This window comes from Nicotiana tabacum, chromosome 15 (genome assembly GCF_000715075.1).
Source record: "Nicotiana tabacum cultivar K326 chromosome 15, ASM71507v2, whole genome shotgun sequence".
Taxonomy (NCBI): Eukaryota; Viridiplantae; Streptophyta; class Magnoliopsida; order Solanales; family Solanaceae; genus Nicotiana; species Nicotiana tabacum.
Genome location: NC_134094.1, coordinates 101313754 through 101332969, shown reverse-complemented (window position 1 = coordinate 101332969; position 19216 = coordinate 101313754). Strand labels below are relative to the sequence as shown.

General features: G+C 35.4%; 1 protein-coding gene across 5 annotated transcripts; it reads right to left on the bottom strand.

Annotated features, from left to right (window-relative positions):
* Positions 1-473: 473 nt before the first annotated feature.
* LOC107777231 (hyperosmolality-gated Ca2+ permeable channel 2.1) lies at positions 474-11762 on the bottom strand. 5 transcript variants are annotated; one of them, XM_075231041.1, is made up of 12 exons: positions 11464-11762; positions 10190-10552; positions 9577-9723; positions 9156-9219; positions 8781-8990; positions 7973-8152; positions 5291-5589; positions 4568-4838; positions 3430-3708; positions 1847-2080; positions 1589-1772; positions 474-1505 (listed from the first exon to the last, which is right to left on the bottom strand). In XM_075231041.1, the coding sequence occupies exons 2-12, from the start codon at positions 10471-10473 to the stop codon at positions 880-882; spliced, it is 2778 nt and encodes a 925-aa protein (XP_075087142.1). In that variant the 5' UTR covers positions 10474-10552; positions 11464-11762; the 3' UTR covers positions 474-879. The 5 variants fall into 5 exon arrangements, with proteins under 5 accessions (XP_075087142.1, XP_075087145.1, XP_075087143.1 ...); XM_075231044.1 differs by having other exon boundaries at positions 10190-10282; positions 11464-11748; XM_075231042.1 differs by having other exon boundaries at positions 10190-11211; positions 11464-11713.
* Between the last annotated feature and the right edge of the window lie 7454 nt (positions 11763-19216).

Here is a 19216-nt window from a genome sequence, read left to right as displayed (position 1 = left end):
TAACAATTGGAGATTGAAGCACTTGTGTATCAACTTCCAGCATATAATATTGGAACTCCAGCACATTATAAAATTCCAGAATGTTATGCTGGAAGTTCACACATAAAAAATTAGAACTCTAGCATATTATGCTGAAATATTATTTTCGAATTTTAATAGTGCTTTTGTTCAGATTTATCTTTGCATGAAAAGTGGCTAAATTTTAACTACTTTTGAAATTGTGGCTATTTTTGAATATTTCACCCGTTGTTGGGATCAAATGGTTTTATGACCCATTACAAATTTATTTTTAGTTTTACAATCTCATCTCTTTTTTTTTTACACATGAGAGATCTATTTATTTTTACATGTGAGAGATCTTAAAAAGACATTTTCTTAATTTAAACATTGTAAAAAGCCATAAAGGTCTATTTCCTCGTTGTTTTCCCATGTGTTCTAATATTTTATTCTTCTTATTGCATATTACAACTTCATTTAAAAGAAACAAAATCATACTCATATCAAGCAACAGTTCACCATTACATCTATGTATTTACACGGGTCTCCATAATCATGGAACCATCTATACAAAATATCAAAAACATATAGGGAGGAATATAAAATAATCTTTAGGTACCTCTAAAGTGTTGCAGCTTCAGACGCCCCCGAAGAATTTATATACACTTCCAAGTAGTCTCTTCAGATGGCATATTCCAAAGAAAAATATTTTCTCTACATTTCACGAAGTTTCTTCTCAAGGCATTTCACAAATCAACCATGCCATACAATCGACAGTCATAAGATTGCACATTCAGCACAGAAAATATTCATCTACTTGGCACATGATTCTTCTGCTTCCAAAGACGTACATGATGAAGAAAGACGAGGACTTCTAGTTTCCTAAGATGCATGTGGTGAAGGAAGACGGGGACTTTTAATTTCCAAAGACTCACGTGGTGAAGGAAGACGGGGACTTCTAATTTCCAAAGAACTACGTGGTGAAGGAAGATGAGGACTTTTATTTTCGAAAGACGTACGTGGTGAAGGAAGATGAGGACTTTTATTTTCGAAAGACGTACGTGATGAAGGAAGATGAAGACTTCTATTTTCCAAAGACGCACGTGGTGAAGGAATACGAGGACTTTTATTTTCCAAAGACGCATGTGGTGAAAGAAGACGAGGGCTTTTAATTTCCAAAGACGTACGTGATGAAGGAAGACACGGAGGACTTTTATTTTCCAAAGACGCATGTGGTGAAAGAAGACAAGGGCTTTTAATTTCCAAAGACGTACGTGATGAAGGAAAACGAGGACTTTTAATTTCCAAAGACGTACGTGATGAAGGAAGATGAGGACTTCTAATTTCCAAAGACGTACATGATGATGGAAGATGAGGACTTTTAATTTCCAAAGACGCACGTGGTGAAAGAAGATGAGGACTTCTAATGTCCAAAGATGTCAAAGGAAGATGAGGAGGACTGTTACTATCAAAAGATGTACATGATCGAGGAAAATGAGGACTTTTCCCTGCAAGCAACAAAGCGTCAAGCGTGTCAAAAAACATCCAGATATATAAGTGTCCCCTACAACAGTCATTAAGCTATTTGAACCTGGATTAATGTCTTCTACATCATGAACCTTATGGATACTCATGTTCTCTTCGTCACTTTCAGGAACAGCTTTACCCGGTGTAGGTGAAGTTGATTTGAACTGACAATAAGCTGATGTGAGTTGTTGATGCATCTCTATCATCCTCCCACATTCCTCATCCTTCCTATCCATGTCAATGAGGATCTGTACAAACGCACACAAGAAATAAGATGCATACATGGAGGAACATATAAAATGGATTGTACAATTAGTCATACCTGAGCAGGAGTGTACTTGAATAATGGTTCAAACCTTTGCCTGCAGTACTCATTGAAGAGGAGTGTACAGATTATCAATGGAATAGTGAAGCTTGATGCTGTTGAAGATTTTTTAAATCCAAAGACTGCCAAAGCTATAATTTGCATCAGCACCATTGAGAAAATTGTGGTGTTGTGCACAATAGGCCAATAGGTTCCACCAGTTTGATATTTTGTCACATATACATTGAGGATCTGAAAGTTTCCGTACGTTGTCAAACCACAGGCTATAAAGCGGAAAAAAGATGCAAGCGCATGGATATCATCAGTGAAAAGGAAGGTATACAAGCTGATCAGCAAAAACATTGAGAATAAATCCCTTTACTCATCTCAACAAGTACTGCAGTGTTTTTATAAGCAGAAAAGGAAACTTCTTGAGTTCTAATAGAGAAGCAGTGAGAAGTGAAGTGCATAAGCTTCTTCAAATAAAGCTTATAATTTAGAGGGAATACAAAAAAAAGAATAATTTACAAAAATAACATATTTTATATATATATATATATATATATATATATATATATATATATATATATATATATATATATATATGTGTGTGTGTGTGTGTGTGTGTGTGTGTGTGTGTGTGTGTGTGTGTGTGTGTGTGTGTGTGTGTGTGTGTGTGTGTGTGTGTGACTGTCAATGTCCTACAACAATGACAATACCAATCTCAATGGTTCAAGTATCAAAAAATTGCAATTTCAACAAGCTCACAGAAAGATAGCTTCAATAACACATGTTGATTTTTAGTTTTGAACTAATCAACTATAGAAAAGAATTATAATGTAGCATCTAATTTCATATTTAATTGCTTTAAGGTTAGCTTTGTTTTAAGTCATTTTCTATCTTTCAAGTAATCGTTTTTAGATCAAAGTTGGAGAATAAAAAAGTGAAGGAGAGAACACAAGAAAAAGAGAAACAGAATCATCAAAGAACCGTCGGCAGAAGAAAAAGTAGAAGAGAAGCAGAAAAAGCGCAAAAGCAGAAATCGCAACAAGAAGGGTCACTTTGAAGGGGGGAAAAGAAGCAAATCAAAAGATGCACAGAAGAAATAAATGGGCAAGTGTTTTTGAATTGCGCAGGTTGGTAAGACATGTTGTTTGGTGCAAATTAACCATGTAACCTTTAAGGAGGTTGACTGTGAAATGTTCATTAACTCAACTTGTATTAACCTACCAATATTTGGCCCAAACTGCTTATTTGATACCTCTAGAATTCATAAAAGAATACACATTGAAAACTACATAAGAAGAAGACAATAAAGGAATCACGAAGAATGCGGAAAGAGGAGTCCTGGTTTTCTAAAAGCAAAAGGTCCTACTTTATCTTGTAGCTACCGTTTACTAGTTTTTCCAAAAAATTTTATCTTGGAAAGTCAGATTCAAAAGAAATGAACATCTCTCAGAACATACATACTGATAAAGAAAAATGTTAGTGCCAACAAGAATGTCCATTCTAAAGACTCAGTGACCAAAATAACGATGAGCTAATAGAGATAAAAACAAGAGGATGTAAAAGAAGATTTAAACAAAATGGGAAGTATTTACCTGATTACGATATACAAAGTAAGCAATGGAAAAATAAACCACCAAGAATGGGAGTATTAAAGGTGCCAATATGGCATATGCAAAGCCAAAAAGCCCAAATAGGAGGATCCTCGGAACTTCTGTATGGTATGGAAAAGTCAGTGTTCCATGAGATGATTGTTCCCTGTTTCTGAGAATAAACCTGGAGAACAATCTGCAGATGATACCAAATGGTTGTATGAGTTCAACAGAGAGACTTGCCCAGCCTGATGTCAAAACATAAGTCACAAAAAAGGTGGCCTGCAAGAAGAAAAATCATATTATGCAATCAATCAACTCTTGTGGTCACGTGATTAAATGAATTATACCGATACCAGTATCATTGATGAAAGACTAGGGTAAACAAACTAGTCCATTTACATTGCTAAGGGAAACGTAGATACTGAGGAAATTATAAAAAAGAAGGGGAAAAAGTAGGTGTACGAGAGGTTCTCTAATCCCCAACTAGACAGGTTAGAAGCAGATTTGGCACTAGAAGACATCATTATGCTGCTGTTGTTTTGTTTGGCTTGCAATCAAATTCAACCTCAGATTTTAAATATTTACCTTCTCTGCCCTTTACAAATCAAATGATGTTGAATACCAAATCAAACAATGTTGAAAAGCAGCAGTTTTGTTTGACTTCTCTTATTTTCAGTGTCAGAAAATGGAAGATATTTCCCTTTTCTGCCTTTATCAAATCGAACAATGTGGGAAAGCTAATATATACTTCCTTAAGAGGATTAGTACCTTCCCTTTCCACTCCTGAATAACCTTGAATTGAATTTTGCACAACTTGCATGTAATATTTCCATACCACAAGTTTAATGCTAAAACCAAGATAGAAACTACACAAAGAAGACCAGCTCTGGCAATCATCAACCAACAGAAAAGCTAAAAGAAGTTATTATCATTAAACACATAGGAAAGCCTCAAAATAAAACAATATGAACACTTAAAATAAATATATAATGATATATATATATATATATATATATATATATAGAGAGAGAGAGAGAGAGAGAGAGAGAGAGAGAAGGTGTCTATTTATCAATATTTAAACAAGATAGTTATACCAAGAGGGAAAGCAGGTAAACACACGGAGAGGGGGTGCAGTTACCGTTGATGGCACAGCCGTTGAAAGTAGATTGTTTACATCCTTAAAGATTTTGTTTAATCTCTCAATAACAGAACCGGAGACAATGTTACCAAAGAAAACATTCCAGATGAAGAAGTATATAACTTTTATGCATGCACTCCTCTTCCTGCCACTACGAGAGATAGAGCCCTCCATTTTAGAAAATAGCATCATCAATGGAGGAACAATGTAGGAAAATAAAATTAATACAACACTTGGTAGATATCCAGTGACTAGCTGAGTCACTCCTTCCCTGCAAGAAAGAGGGGGAAAAGGATTACTACATTGCTCGTGTATGTTTTCCTCTTATAAATTGAAAAGCTCTAATTAAAGCAAACAGGAAATATCATAATACAAAGGAAGAAGGTAAAAGTTCCAGCATCATCCTCTCAAACAAATTAGGTCTTGAAATCGTGCAGCCAGACTTTATTGATATAATGCCCATAAGCTATCTACATGCACACTCCCTCCCTCCCTCCCTCCCTCCCTCCCTCCCTCTCTCTCTCTCTCTCTCTCTCTCTCTCTCTCCCTCTCCCTCTCCCTCTCTCTCTCCCTCTCTCTCTCTCCCTTCCTCTCTCTCTCTCTCTCTCTCTCTCTCACACACACACACACGCGCGCGCGCGCGCACACATGGAATACCACTTGTACTCCATGTACAAGTCAAGATACTAGGTCAAAAGAAACGACGACAGAACACTGCATTACCTCTTTAAAATTCCTTTAAGAAATGGAAATGTCTTTTGCAGCTTGTCGAGATGAACAAGACTTTGTGTTAGTGAAACGGGCACAAGGAAAAATGCCACAAAAAGTATAGAGGCCACTAGGAGCGCAACTCTACGAATCCAAAGGAGTCTGTAAGGAACACAGATGTTTGACCAGTACATATCATCTGGTTCTGGAGCAAGATCCGTAACCCATGACATGGGATTCTTAGATTGAAGACCTTGAGAAGCAACTAAAGCAGCATACCGATTCCTGAAAAAAACTAAAGCAGCTGCAGACTCCTGCAAGAAAATTTTATATACTTCAGTTCACCTCTTGTATTGGCTAACAATAGTTTCAAAGATGCAACTACCCCAATTTCTTGGAAAAAAGGGTTGAGCACAAGAAAGCAAATCACCAATAAAAGCCAGCAGGAATACGTACACATACTCAGTTACATAAGCAACTAAATGTCGTCTCTGTCATTGAAGTGAAATATTAGTGTGTTAAGAGGATGGATATTGAGCCTAGCTAAGGCCCAAAAGTTAGCCCGCAAGGTGAAGATTGCCGAAAACTGTATAAGGAGACAGCCCATACCCTCAACCAATGTGGGAGTCTAACACCCCCTCGCACACCCAAGACTTGACATCTGGAGTGAGGACAACATAACATGAGGGCTTAACATTAGGTAAACCAAGTATAGGATGACTCTAGTCTAATAGACTAATACCATGTTAAGAAAATGGATAATGGGCCTAACTCAACCTCAAAGGTAGCTCATATAGTGAGGATTGCCTAAGATCATATAAGAAGACAACACCATATACCCTCAACCAATGTGGTGATTCTCACAGAGGATGGAATTTCATGAACTTTTTAAGCATTTAAACTTTGGAGCAATAGCCTGCGACAAGTTAGTTCTTACTAATTATTATTCACCAACTCATGGAGCTTATATTCATCATGCTGCATGCCAAATTTTTAAAAGTCAATTGTACACAACATAAAATTTCAGATAAAATTACTTTCACAAAGTACCAAAGAGGTAATGATGGATACACAGTATTGAAGAGAAACTTTGTCCATAGGTATGCAGCGGCAAAATCATAATAAAAAGTTACCATCCTTTGGCCAGGTTTCAGTGCAACCTACTCACAGGCAACATAATTCATAACGAGCATATAGAATATGCTTATTATTTGCAAAAACAGATGACAACGGAAATCTTGACTGCTGGATCATGCAGTATGAACACACTTGACAAAGTTAAGCAAAAGTTCTAGAAAGTTGAGTGCTTTATGAGAATGGGAAACAGAAAGGAACCTAGATTACATTTTCTCCGTCATTAGCATTAAAAACATAGAATTTTCGTCACATTTCTAGCTTGATTGCAGCAGAATCATGCGAAATAATCTAAAGGCATTGAGAGTTATCTGAGACAGAGAGAAAAAATGAGCGGGAGAAAAAGACAAAGATACAACTATGGTTATACAAGCACAACTAAAACGTCCACAAACTTGCATCTTGCATGGCAGAAAATGTACAGAAGTGAAATTCTCAACCCACTACCTAAAATCTTTTTTTTGTTCCTTAAATACTTTATATGTTGCGTAGATAATATGATCCAGCTTATTCCAAGCAAGTAGCAGTATTCAGTCATCCTAACATAGGAGATCCAAAGCTACAAACGAAAAAAAAAAAGAGGAGAAGAAAAAGGATCCAGAGTAGTTTTGCACTCGGTTAGAGATAGTGGCAGTTAGAAGATAGTATTTTGTTTACTCACTAAACCCAGTGTTATCAAAGGCGAAAAGCGCAAAAAAGCTCTAAGGTCTGTTGGGGCTTTAAGCGCAAATAAAGCGTGGGCTTTAATGAAAAAAAGCGCAACTGGAGAAAAAATAAAAATATGTATATGTAGTCTAAGACTAATAATTATAAGCATGAATAACAAATATACGGGTAAAGAAATTGGAAAATATTTACTATAAAGTGAAATATCAATTGTTTAATGATGCCTTTTCAAGATTACACTCATTGGCAAGTAAAAGTATGCCTAAGAGCCTTGATGCGATACTAAAGCGCCCACAAAGCGAGACGAAGCGCTCAACCTGTTTTGAGCCTCGCTTTAGGGCTTAAGCGCGCTTTAAGCGCGCCTTTGACAACACTGGCTAAACCTCCAAGGAAGGAATACATTGAGAACTTCTAGAATGAGCACTTCTACCTAAAAGCCAAAAGACAGCAATCAACACTCTCTTTGTATCAAATTTGTCCGTCATGGCCACTCCATATGTTTATTTGCAAGGTCCGTTACTAATATTATCATCCTACCATTTTCTTTACTTCCTTCTCAATTATGCTACCAAGAACCAACAGTCAGCCCCAAAATTCAAATTAAGCAAAATAAAAGATGTGGCCACAGTTTTTCTCTTTACATTCATTGATATATACACACACACACATACACACACGACACCAACCATAAATATTTTGTGAAAGTAAACCACAGAGTACAATATGGTAGGCAGAGAGTATAAAAGCAGTGAACTTATGTCAACAGACTGAAGAGAAGCTGAGCAACAAAATGTGCTAAAAACTTCATGAAGACATAATCTTCTATGCAATAAAGGATATGCGCATGGAAGATAGCCTAACATATGAATTATGGAATATAATGTGGACAGATGTGACCTTTTTTCTCAAATCTGAATCGTCAGAATCATCTCTTCCTTTATCACTAACACGCTCAGCAGGAAGCATCTTGAAAGAGTGATTTGTTCCTCCACAAAGGCCACATCTCATTAAATTTGATCCAGGACAAAGTTCTTCCGGGGCTGTTTTAAGCATCTTGAACACCTCCTCTGCATCAGTCTGTTGTCATATAATCTATGGCACATTAACCACCAAAGAAAGAGAAAAGCAAAGGAGCAAAGAAAAAGCCCAACCAAGAAGATAAATATCAAAACACTAGCGTAAGCAGAAGCGTAGATCAAGAAAAAACCAACTGTTATCTTTAGCTCATGTAGATATTTTTTTTAACTTCTTATAGGATATATCAAAATGGTTTATAAAAACACAAAGAAGAAGAACAGAGAGGGAGGTGAGGTGGGCGTGCTGCTCGAGTATTACTTTTCACTTAGGTCCATTGAATCCCGCTTGTTTAAAACTAGGCGTTTTTTCAAATTTTCTAAAAACTTAGCAAAAATTTCAGTTTCAAAAGTGTTGAGAAAAATGCTACTAACTTTTTTTTCCTTTAAGCAAAAACTGCCAAACAAACACACCTTAAAAAATTTATAAAAAAAAAAAAAGAATTGGCCAAAAACATTCACCTTGTTTTCAAAACAAATGGGACCAATTCGCACTAACCAAAGAACCTTAAGATTGACCACAATGGTAGAGTAACACAAGATTCAAGAGGTAAGCTTGGATATTAGGACTTGAGGTCACCATCCGAAATGCTTTCTTAGTTAGACCACAATAAAAAGTGCCTTATTCTTACCAGCAGTTTCTGAACAGGGCCAGAGCGATAAACAATTTGATGAGATAAATAACTTGATGCGTAGTAATTCGTGAAGAATTTTTCCACTGTATGACTGTATGATTCTTTCTGAGACTTTGGGATAGCACGGACCAGAACTGTGAAGTAACTTGGATGGCGAAGTGATGAAGTGAAGTACGCCAGCCGCTTCCTTGAGATACTTTTGTACTCCTAAAAGCAAGCAGCAAAATTTTTAAGAAAAAAACTGCCATAGCATAGTACGAAGTATCTAGTACAAAATAAACACATCCATAGCGTAGTACGAAGTACCTAGTACAAAATAAACACAAGTTCAAAAGAAAAGCAGATAATTTGGAAATCGCAATAAATTCTTACAAAGTAAAGAAGAAGACAAGCAGAGCAGGATATAATATACAGTGCAAGGCAGTGCACCCAGAACCTGAAGAGAAAAGAAACTCATGAATCAGGAGATAATGTCATCGTCATTAACACATTTTCTGCGAACATCGGAATTGGTAAACGTGCAAGTCGCTCTCTTCTATAATAGTTCCTCTCTACTGGGTAATACTAATTTCAGATGCAAAATGCAGAGAAGGCTAAACTTAGCATTTGCTTTTTGTTTTTTTTTGGGTAAAGCTTGGCATTGCAGAATTTTGGACACTAAACAAAGACAAAAGCTTTCTATTGTCATTTCTTCATATGAAACAAAACCACCACTTGTACTATGCATCTGTACATGGAATAGATTAATTATCACATTAAAATAATTAGCAGCATACTTATACATGTTTCATACCATCTTGACCCTGCCTCAACATTCACAATAGTGAATACCTCCAATGACTCAGCTGGAATTTGCTGACGTCGAATATCTTGACCAAAATAATTAAGAGGCAGCACCAGGAAAAGGCCCAGAATAGCTGCAATGGAGAATATTCGGAAACTGTCCACAATAAGAGCAGGAAAAGGTAAGTACACTTATAAGACTAATGGTACATTGACCTGAAAAAGGAGGAACAAAGACAGGCATGCAGTATACTGTCAACTAACAAATTTACCATCTGACACATGCTATACATCCTTACTGGGAAAAGCACACCATTTGAGCATATCTATTAAAGCTAGTATAATGAAATCAAGTTGTCCACCTTTATAATGAGAGCAATGTCTATTTTAAGGTCAGGCCATGCAAACAAGCAATAATATTTTCCCCAATAAGTAAACACCTTTTCAGTGGATTCCTCAGCTTGATGAAATATTCCACAAAAAACAATAAATTTCAGTAGGAACGTGAACGAACTTGAGGGAAAAAAATGTTGCCAACTCTGAATTTCAGGCATTAAATTGACTTTTTTCAGCAAAAACAGAAGAGGAAGTAATTAATACAATGAGGAAAGTTCAGCTTTCACCTGAAAACAATCATTCGCACCAACACTAGTGCATCCAAGCCCCCGGCAGCAACTATCTCTTCATCAGATGCTTCCCATGCCTTCAAGATCCAACTAGGAGAAGGAACAAATCGGTTAAAGCAAAAGGTACCGAGGTGTCTTGTTCGTACATGAGGAGCAAATCTCTGGCCAAAGTAGACATTCACAAAAGTTGGTTGTTTCCTCAATAAGGAATACAAAAAGAACAGCACCACACAGACTGCAATATTGACTCCAGCAGAAGTCAAAAGAGCATATAGCTTCATCCCCGTCTTCCAAATAAGCCAGCAAAATCACTGGAAAACATCCAGTAGCCAAAGAAAAGTTGTGTTTGCAGTCCACGAACTGCAAAAACAAGTGTATATTGGAAATGTTTATTTTTTCACAAATATGATAGGACTAGAGATAATCACTTCCCATAAGTTTAAGCATTAGTCATGTGACGCGAAGAAAATACATCCTCCAAAACCAGCAAAAAGATGTCCCTCTTCGATCACCAAACTGTCTGGTAATAACCAAATGAGAAATTGTACACCACACTAAAGTTTATAACTCTAATGTATCCTAAACTTGTTTAATGAACTATGCTAAAAGTTACATTAAATATAATCGCAACAGCTACACTAGCATAACTGCATAAGGTATCATTTACGAGCCACAGCTTCAAAAGGAAGGCCTCGCATGCATGCGCACATCAATCTTGTAGTGAACGCCCAATTGGGAAATACTAAACATAAGGGCATGAGATTCTAACTCATGATTCCAATTGTGACGTCTTGACCGCTTGGGTGCGGTCAAATGGTCAATTAAGTGGGGTGAGACGCGAGGTCTCTAATTTTTCCATCTGCCCAAGCCTCGGCGGGCAGAGTTACCCGTATTGTGTTGGTATGAGTTAGCAGGTACTCGGTGAAATAGTCTAGGTGTGCGTAATCTGGCCCAGACACCCGTCAACTCATCCAAAAAAATTGTGATCTGTTGACAATTGAACTGTTCCTCGGGAACCCCTATTATATTTTGTTCACAACAGTCAATTTGGGTGGAAGTCAAATTGTATAAAATAATGGCAATTGCCAGGAATCAATTAAGAGGTAATAAACTTAAGTAACAGCAATGTACACAACCAAAATTCAGTATACAAACTATGGACAAAACTAACAAAAACGTTGATGGAGAAACTTTAGACAAGAATACGATTGAATTAAGAAAAGAAGAAAAACGAATTGCAGAAATCATAAAACTAATGATAGGAGAATCACCTGAAAGTGAAGGAATAATCTCAGATTTCAGCAAACGAATCGCTTAAAGCAAGAAAAGAGTAATTGCTTTTCACTTGCCAGAGAGAAAGAAGTGTACAGAAAGATAAACTATTGCTTTTGAAGTTTCCAATTGCTTTTACTTTGTGGGACAGAAAAAGGTGAGCTGCTTAAATTTTGAGGAAGAAAGTAGTGGAGTAGAATCGGAGGCGCGTCGCTTATGTTCCATTCTACTGTTTTCAGGAGGCGCGTCGGTTGAGAGTGACTATCTTTGACTATTTAGTCTTTACTCTTTTTAGGGTAGAGCTTTTTTTTATATAATTTGTTTTGTATAATAGTATGATTTACGTGATGAGAATGTAGATTTTGCGGGCCCGATGGAAGTGCCACGTGGAGTGAAAGAACTATGACGGTTCAGAGTCCAGAAGGTTGGAATACCGACCTAACTGTCATTGTCCCACTTTGATTGGTGTATACAACTTTTAAGCAAAGGAAATTCTATTGGAATTTTGTTCACATTAGAAGTTCTTGATTTTAGTTCTATCCTACACTTTCTCTATTTTAATTTTTGTGGTGGTAATAGATTGAAAGTGTACGATTTTTTTTAGAAAATAAATTATTAACTATCTTGTTATTATAAAAAATCTCAGTAAAAATATTAAAAATTTAAAATTGAGTTATTTTAAATAAGAATGTATAATATTCTTTTTGAAATAGAATAAATAAAAATTATGACACATCAATAAAATGTTGCTTCGCAATTTTTAACTAATGTGTTAATTTGCATAAGATGTAAGTTATGTACAATTCTTTTTTAAGATTGCAATACTCTTGCTGAGATTTGCGGCGTCATCACCTAAGATTACATGCAAGGAATACCAATGAAATCTTAGCACAAAAATAACTTTGTCGAACTTCATAATCAAAGAAGAACTAATTGCTAGTTTGAATTATATTCCTATCCATCCATTGGTGAGGGCCCAATAAAATTTGACAAATTTAAATTATGTTTATTGTTAAATCATGTTATTATCATGTCGACGAGAAGACGAGAATAAATGCACGTAACTATCCATCCTCAAATGCGAAGGTTGTAGGCAGTGAACCAGACACCCTTCGCTGGAAAAAATTATATTGTATTGCTAGATTAATTTTTCTGTTTTATTATACGTTGACTCCCTAAACTTTTCAGTATATTTAGTTTTTTATATTTTGATATCCTTGATAAAAATTTTGGCTCCGTCACTGGTCATAGAAATTCACGGTGTGAAACTAATGGTGGCCTTCCATTGAAGGTTCACTTTCTTAGGTCGTAGTGTCTAGTGTGTTCGTCAATACTTCAATTTAAAAGAGGGAAAATATATAAATTATCTTTAAAGTTATCCGAAAAAAATTCATTTATACAGTTATTTTTTCTCAAACAATATATTTGTATTAAAAATTCATTAAATATATATAAATATTAAATTTAGAACTCAATCATTAATTAGTATTTAAAGTTATCATTCTAAAATCTAAAACTTATAAAATTAAAATTCTGACTTTACCTCTACGTATCATATTCATGTAGTTTAGAATATTACTTAAGCGTCTCTGTGCATGGGAATTCCTTTACATGCAATGGGAACCCTATCACCGTTCATTAGCATATTTGTGTACTCCGTTCGTCCTTGATTGTGCACGAAATTTTAGAGTTTGTTTTTTTTGGAGATTGTTATACAAATAGCCGGTCATATTCAATATTTATATTTTTTTATTCGATATACATAGTTATACATATATTATATATGAATTATGCATATATATATTATACATCTACCATCTATTTTTAGTTTAAGAAATCATGTAAACGACTATGAGTAAAATATTTTTTTTTTTGGAAAACATTTGTGATTTCAAAATTGTCATGACATTTAAGTGTTATAAAATTATGTCATTAACGTAAAATAATAAATTTAAAATTAAATTATTTTTAAATATAAAAATATACTAATATTATTTTGGGATTAGACGAAAAAGGCATATGCCGCAAAATAAATGGAATCGAACAACTAAGCATTGTTTTTATTCTCATTCTTTTATATATCAAGGTAAGGGTGGCAAGTGGGCCGGTCCAGACCCGGGACCCCGGGCCAAACGGGCTAAACCGGCCAGTACCGTTTGGCCCGATTTTAGTGGGCCAGGGCCGGTCTCGTGGGCCGGTCCTATACTTTGGGCCCGCCAGGCCCGGGACCATTTAGCCTGTCAGGGACCGGCCCGGGACCAGACCGGTCCCTTAGCGGGCCAAACGGTCCCAACGACTATAAATTTTATATATATATATATATATATATATATATATATATATATATAAAAAAGTTATATTCGATATAAGATGTATATATAGTATAGTATAGTGTATATATATATATATATAAGCTATATTCGTAATTAAATATTGAATATTAAAATTTAGAATATTAAATAAAATTTAGGTCACAATTCTATAATAAAATTTATAAAGCATTGCCTTAGATATGTTTTTTAACATCCTTTTGTCTCTAATATCTATTTAATTTTTTTTTTAAAAATCCGTTAGGCCCACTTAGCCCATTTAGCCCGCGGGCCGGGACCGTTTAGCTCGGGACCAAACGGTCCCGGTCCCTACAAAAAGACCACTTAGCCCGGGACCGTTTAGCCCGTTTAATTTGGGACCGGGACCGTTTGGACCGGCTCATTTGGCACGTTTAGGCCCGGGACCGGCCCACTTACCACCCTTATATCAAGGGCATGTTTTTATCCTATTATAATAAATGAATATTGAGAAAAAGAATTTGTTACTAATTAATTATAGTGTCATGTTATGTTTATCGTGTCAACCACGTGTTTGCTCCAACTAACTTATGACTAAAGCATAGTCAATTGATCGATTGAATGATTGTTATTAGCTGTAAAATAGATAACATGTCTTTAGTTTCAAACAATTATTATATCAAAAAGATCTTGATATATTATGGCATATCTATTTACATCGATTACTATTTCTTTTCTGAAATTGAAACTAAACCTCAAGTGTGTAAATTTAATGGTATTGAATTTGTACGAAACAACATACATGGTTTTAAACATATTGATCTAAACTTCCATCTCTGAATTAAGCCTAATAAGATCAATTAATAAAATAACTACGAGGTGTTCTAACTAATTAAAAAAAAGCTTTTACTAAACAGATTTACATATTCATATCTACTTCTAATCCACAAATCTTACAAAATCAGGTTGTAGTAACTCAAACCAAATATTTTCAAATTTTATTTATGTTCAATTCATTGTCGTGCATCAAATTACACAGCTAATGTCCGTTAAATTTAGAATGCATATTACAATATTTTTATTTTTAGCTAGTAAGCCAAACTCTACCTTAATACGATAAATGTTTCAAGATAAAGGCAAAGTAACAGAAGCATCTTTTGTTCTCTTAAGTAACTACTCCTAATTATATATTCTCAAATATATTGTCACTTTGTTAGTCGGGAAACAAACTTCCAGACCAGATAACTACTATCACCAATTATAGCTTTGTAATTGCTTTTTTCTTCTTCTTTTGTTTGCTTAAAAGTTAAAACAATTGAGCTTTTTTGTGACACATAAGTAGCTTAAAACAATTGAGCTTCTTTTATATGGACGGTGTGAAATGCATTTACATGTTAGTATAATTTGACAGATTACTCAATTACATATGTTTAATCATCACCGTATAAAACTTAAAGGATGAAATTCATAAATAGCCTATTTTATCATTGCTAATTGAAAATAAATCACAATCTCAACATTAATTCAAATTTAACCACTTTTCTATGCGGAAATAATATTTGGACAAAAACGCCCAACTTCAAAATCGACAGAGATCCGCTTCTTATCTTTCAGCTTTTCGAACTCCAGAATATTAATATGGAGATCAGTTTTTCTAACTTAAAACTTCAGTACTTTGCCCTGGAGTTCAATTTATGTAACCTAAAATATGAGTTTTTCTGTTACTCGTTATTTGAGCTTTGTCAACGATTTTTGAAAATATGAAGTGGGCTTCTTACCTAATGAACATGAAAAGGCATGAGATCTTGACTATTGAGCAAAAAAGGAAATCATAATCATTTTGACTGATGCGTGTGAGTGCTTTTCCTGATAGGAATTTTCGTCCTTGTTTGATTTGATGTTACGTCCCTGCGTTAACAATTTGTTAAGGGGTGTTTGATCAATTAATTAATGCAGGAAGTGGTATACACTCGAGAGAAAATGTCGTAGTTCCAGCAACAATACCAACTCCAGCACAATGTATTAGAATGTTATACATGTAGAAGTTTAACATATGGTAGAAGATTACGCCTACATCGTGCAATATTCAATACTTTATCTCATTACGATTCAGTGGCGGACCCAAGAATCACAAACAAGAATTAAACTAAACTCAAATTTAATTAGGCTCGTGATACTTTCCTTGTAAATAAATTAAAACTTAGATTAATTGGCCAAGAACAATTTAAGTCACTAAGAATAATATGTAAACACAAATTGATGGAAATTTGAGAAACAAAGTTAATGGAATAGAATTATAACGGCTCAACATAAACTAATTAACTAAGAAGGCATCCAATTTATTTACTGAAAGTCACAAATTGTTAAAAAAAGTAATAATTATAGATTAGTAATAAAAATCTAATCACAAACTAATTAAGGCAAAGAAGTAAAACGGTGTAGTCTCTTTCTCTAATTGTGTATATATAAAAAAGCTTTCCTAGTCTAAAAATAGAGAGAGAAAAAAGAAGACTTGTGTGTATGTGGGTTCAAAATACATTTTATAACAAAATATCTTCGGAGAAAGAGAAGATATAAATATATATAGTGTTATTTTTTTACGAAGCGAGGAAGCGGATTCATATGAACCTCGTTGACTCCATGTGGGTCCGCCCCTGTTACGACTTATGATGTACTTACCAAATGATTGGTTTAATGCTAAAGAATAACATTAATCTTATTTTTCTTGGTTGAACCTATAACTTGGCTTATGTAAACACGTAGTTTTATTGGGGTGATCTAAAAACGCAGAAGTCTAATTCATTTTTTTTTGGTAAATAAGATTTTATTACCAAAGGCATTGTACAGTCAATACAAAGAAAAAAGCTACAGATAGGCAACTGCAGGATATACTTCTCACAACTAACATCTACTTTCCAAAGTTACTAACAAGACAGACTATATTATACAGGATAAAAATTTAGATTTTCAAGCTCCTTAAGATTTCCTGTATAATTCTTCTGATGATGCTCTTAGGATCAACTTGTTTATTCTGGAAGACTCTCTGATTTCTCTCAATCCAAAAGTGATAAACACATGCAGCCAAAGTCATTGTAAAGATCTCCGCACTTGAACTTCTTCCTTTTGCATTACCTTCAGCCCATCTCAACTCATATGACCAAATTATAGTTGTTCTATCAATTCTTTGCCATTGCAAGAGCTTGTTCCACACCAGTGCACATACATCACATTGGAAAAAGAGGTGGGATATACTTTCTAATTGAGAAGCACACATAGGACATGTTTGATTATCAACAACCCCCCAATGCATCAACCTATCTTTGGTGGGCAATCTACCAAGAGCTTCCAGTCTTAAGATGAATACCCATTTTAGAGATCCAAGATTATTGCAGACTATTTTCCTCCACTGCACTTTAGGAAAATCACCTCTCATCAGCATATATCTTCTTAATGGGGAAGGTTTCCATACATTGTAAATCTTCTTCTATAATCCCAAATTGCTGAAGGTGACTGCACTCCCAAGAGGCTTGCTTAGCTGTAGTTTCCCAAATTTTGCCTCCCTTGATGTAATAAGTGTGAACCCACTTAACCCATAATTTTTTTATTCTTAGAACTCATGTTCCATAGCAATTTACTAATAGCTGTCTTGTTCCATATAACTATATCATGGATATTAAGACCACCAGCACTAGTAGGATAACATACTTTCTCCCAAGCAAGCACTGTTTTTTTTTTGTCATCTCCACACCTCCAGTCCATAAGAATCGCCTACATGTCGCTTCAATAAGCTTTATCACCATAGTAAGCAAATATTTGTGACCAATAAATCTGGATTGAGAAAAGTACATTCTTGATCAACTGAACTCTGCCTAAAAAGATAGAAACTTTGTTGTCCAGCTTGTAATCCTTCCCAACATTTTTTCAATTAGTGGTTGACATTGGCAAAATGAAAGTCTTTTTGTGCTAAGCGGTACTCCCAAGTATTTGAATGGCATCTCCCTAGTGGCGAAGCCAGGAAATTCAACAAGGGTGTTCAAACCTTTGCTAGTGGGCTATGTAAGGGTGTTCAAAGTCTATTTTTAATCAATAATAAGTAATATTTTACCTTATACGGAGTATAATTTTCCGGCAAAGGGTGGTCAGTTGACCACCCTTGGTTGCAAGTAGCTTCGCCCCTGCTGATCTTCCCTCTAGAAAAGCCAAGTATCGCCAGTATAACCCGCTGTCCTTCATCTCTCATCCCTCAAAAGTAGATAGAACTCTTCTCTTTATTTGCTACCAAACCTGAAACCTGAGAGAACTCTTGAAAACAATTATAAAGCTTTTGCACTGATATTAAGCCACTCCTACAAAAGAGTAGTAGGTCATCTGCAAAAGCTAGCTGAATCAGCTCAATTTTGTGCATCTTGGGTGATAGTTGAAGTTAGGTTGCTCATCTAATCTTTTCAATATCCTGGAGAAGTAGTCCATAGCAAGAACAAACAGGAATGGAGACATAGGGTCTCCCTGCCTCAATCATTTTCTAGCTGCAAACGGTTCGGTAGGTCAGCCATTGATGCCAATTGAATAAAACACTGACTTCAGGCATGTCATGACCCATTTTATGAACTTGTTCGGGAAATTCATATGTATTAATACCTATTCAATAAAAGGCCATTCCAGTGAGTCATATGTCTTTTGCATAGCCACTTTTAGCATACGCCTTGGAGATATCCCTTTTCTGTCGTATCCTTTAACCAATTCATGACTTAGAATTATATTGTCACGTATCACTCTTACAGGGACAAAAGTTGATTGGCTATTATCAATAAGTTCATCCATCACACTCTGCAATCTAATAGTTAGTATCTTGAAAATTATCTTGTATAAGACCGAGGAACAAGAAATAGGCCTAACTTCCTTTATTGAAGAAGGATTCTTCACTTTAGGAATTAGGGTCACTGAAGTGCAGTTAATTGGCTTATACCTGACGAATGTTTCAAAGAAATGTAATACAACAATAGTAATGTCATCACCTATCACAGACCAAGCTTTTTAAAAAAATAGAGCATTGAAGCCATCCCCTCTTGGCGCTTTCATATCATCTATATCCTGCGGAGCTTGGTAAATTTCTTCATGTGTTACTGGTTCAATCAGGAATAGTTGTTGACTTCTGGATAAAACTTGGCCTCTCCTACATATCTCTAGGCTAATAGCAGGTAACTGTGTTGTGGTTGTCCCAAGTAGACCTTTGTAGAAGCATATACTCTCCTCTGCAATTTCACCTTCATTCTGAATCCACTGCCTAGAAGAGTTCTTTAACTTTTTAATCTGATTATGTGCAGCTCTATTTTTTACATTTGCAAGTGAATTCTCTGCCAAAGGTTCTCAGTTCACACACCCCCAATATCTAGAATAAAGTCATTAAAATCCCTGGTTTCAGACTCTACTACTGCATTGCCGTAGATTCTATCCTCTGGTCGCA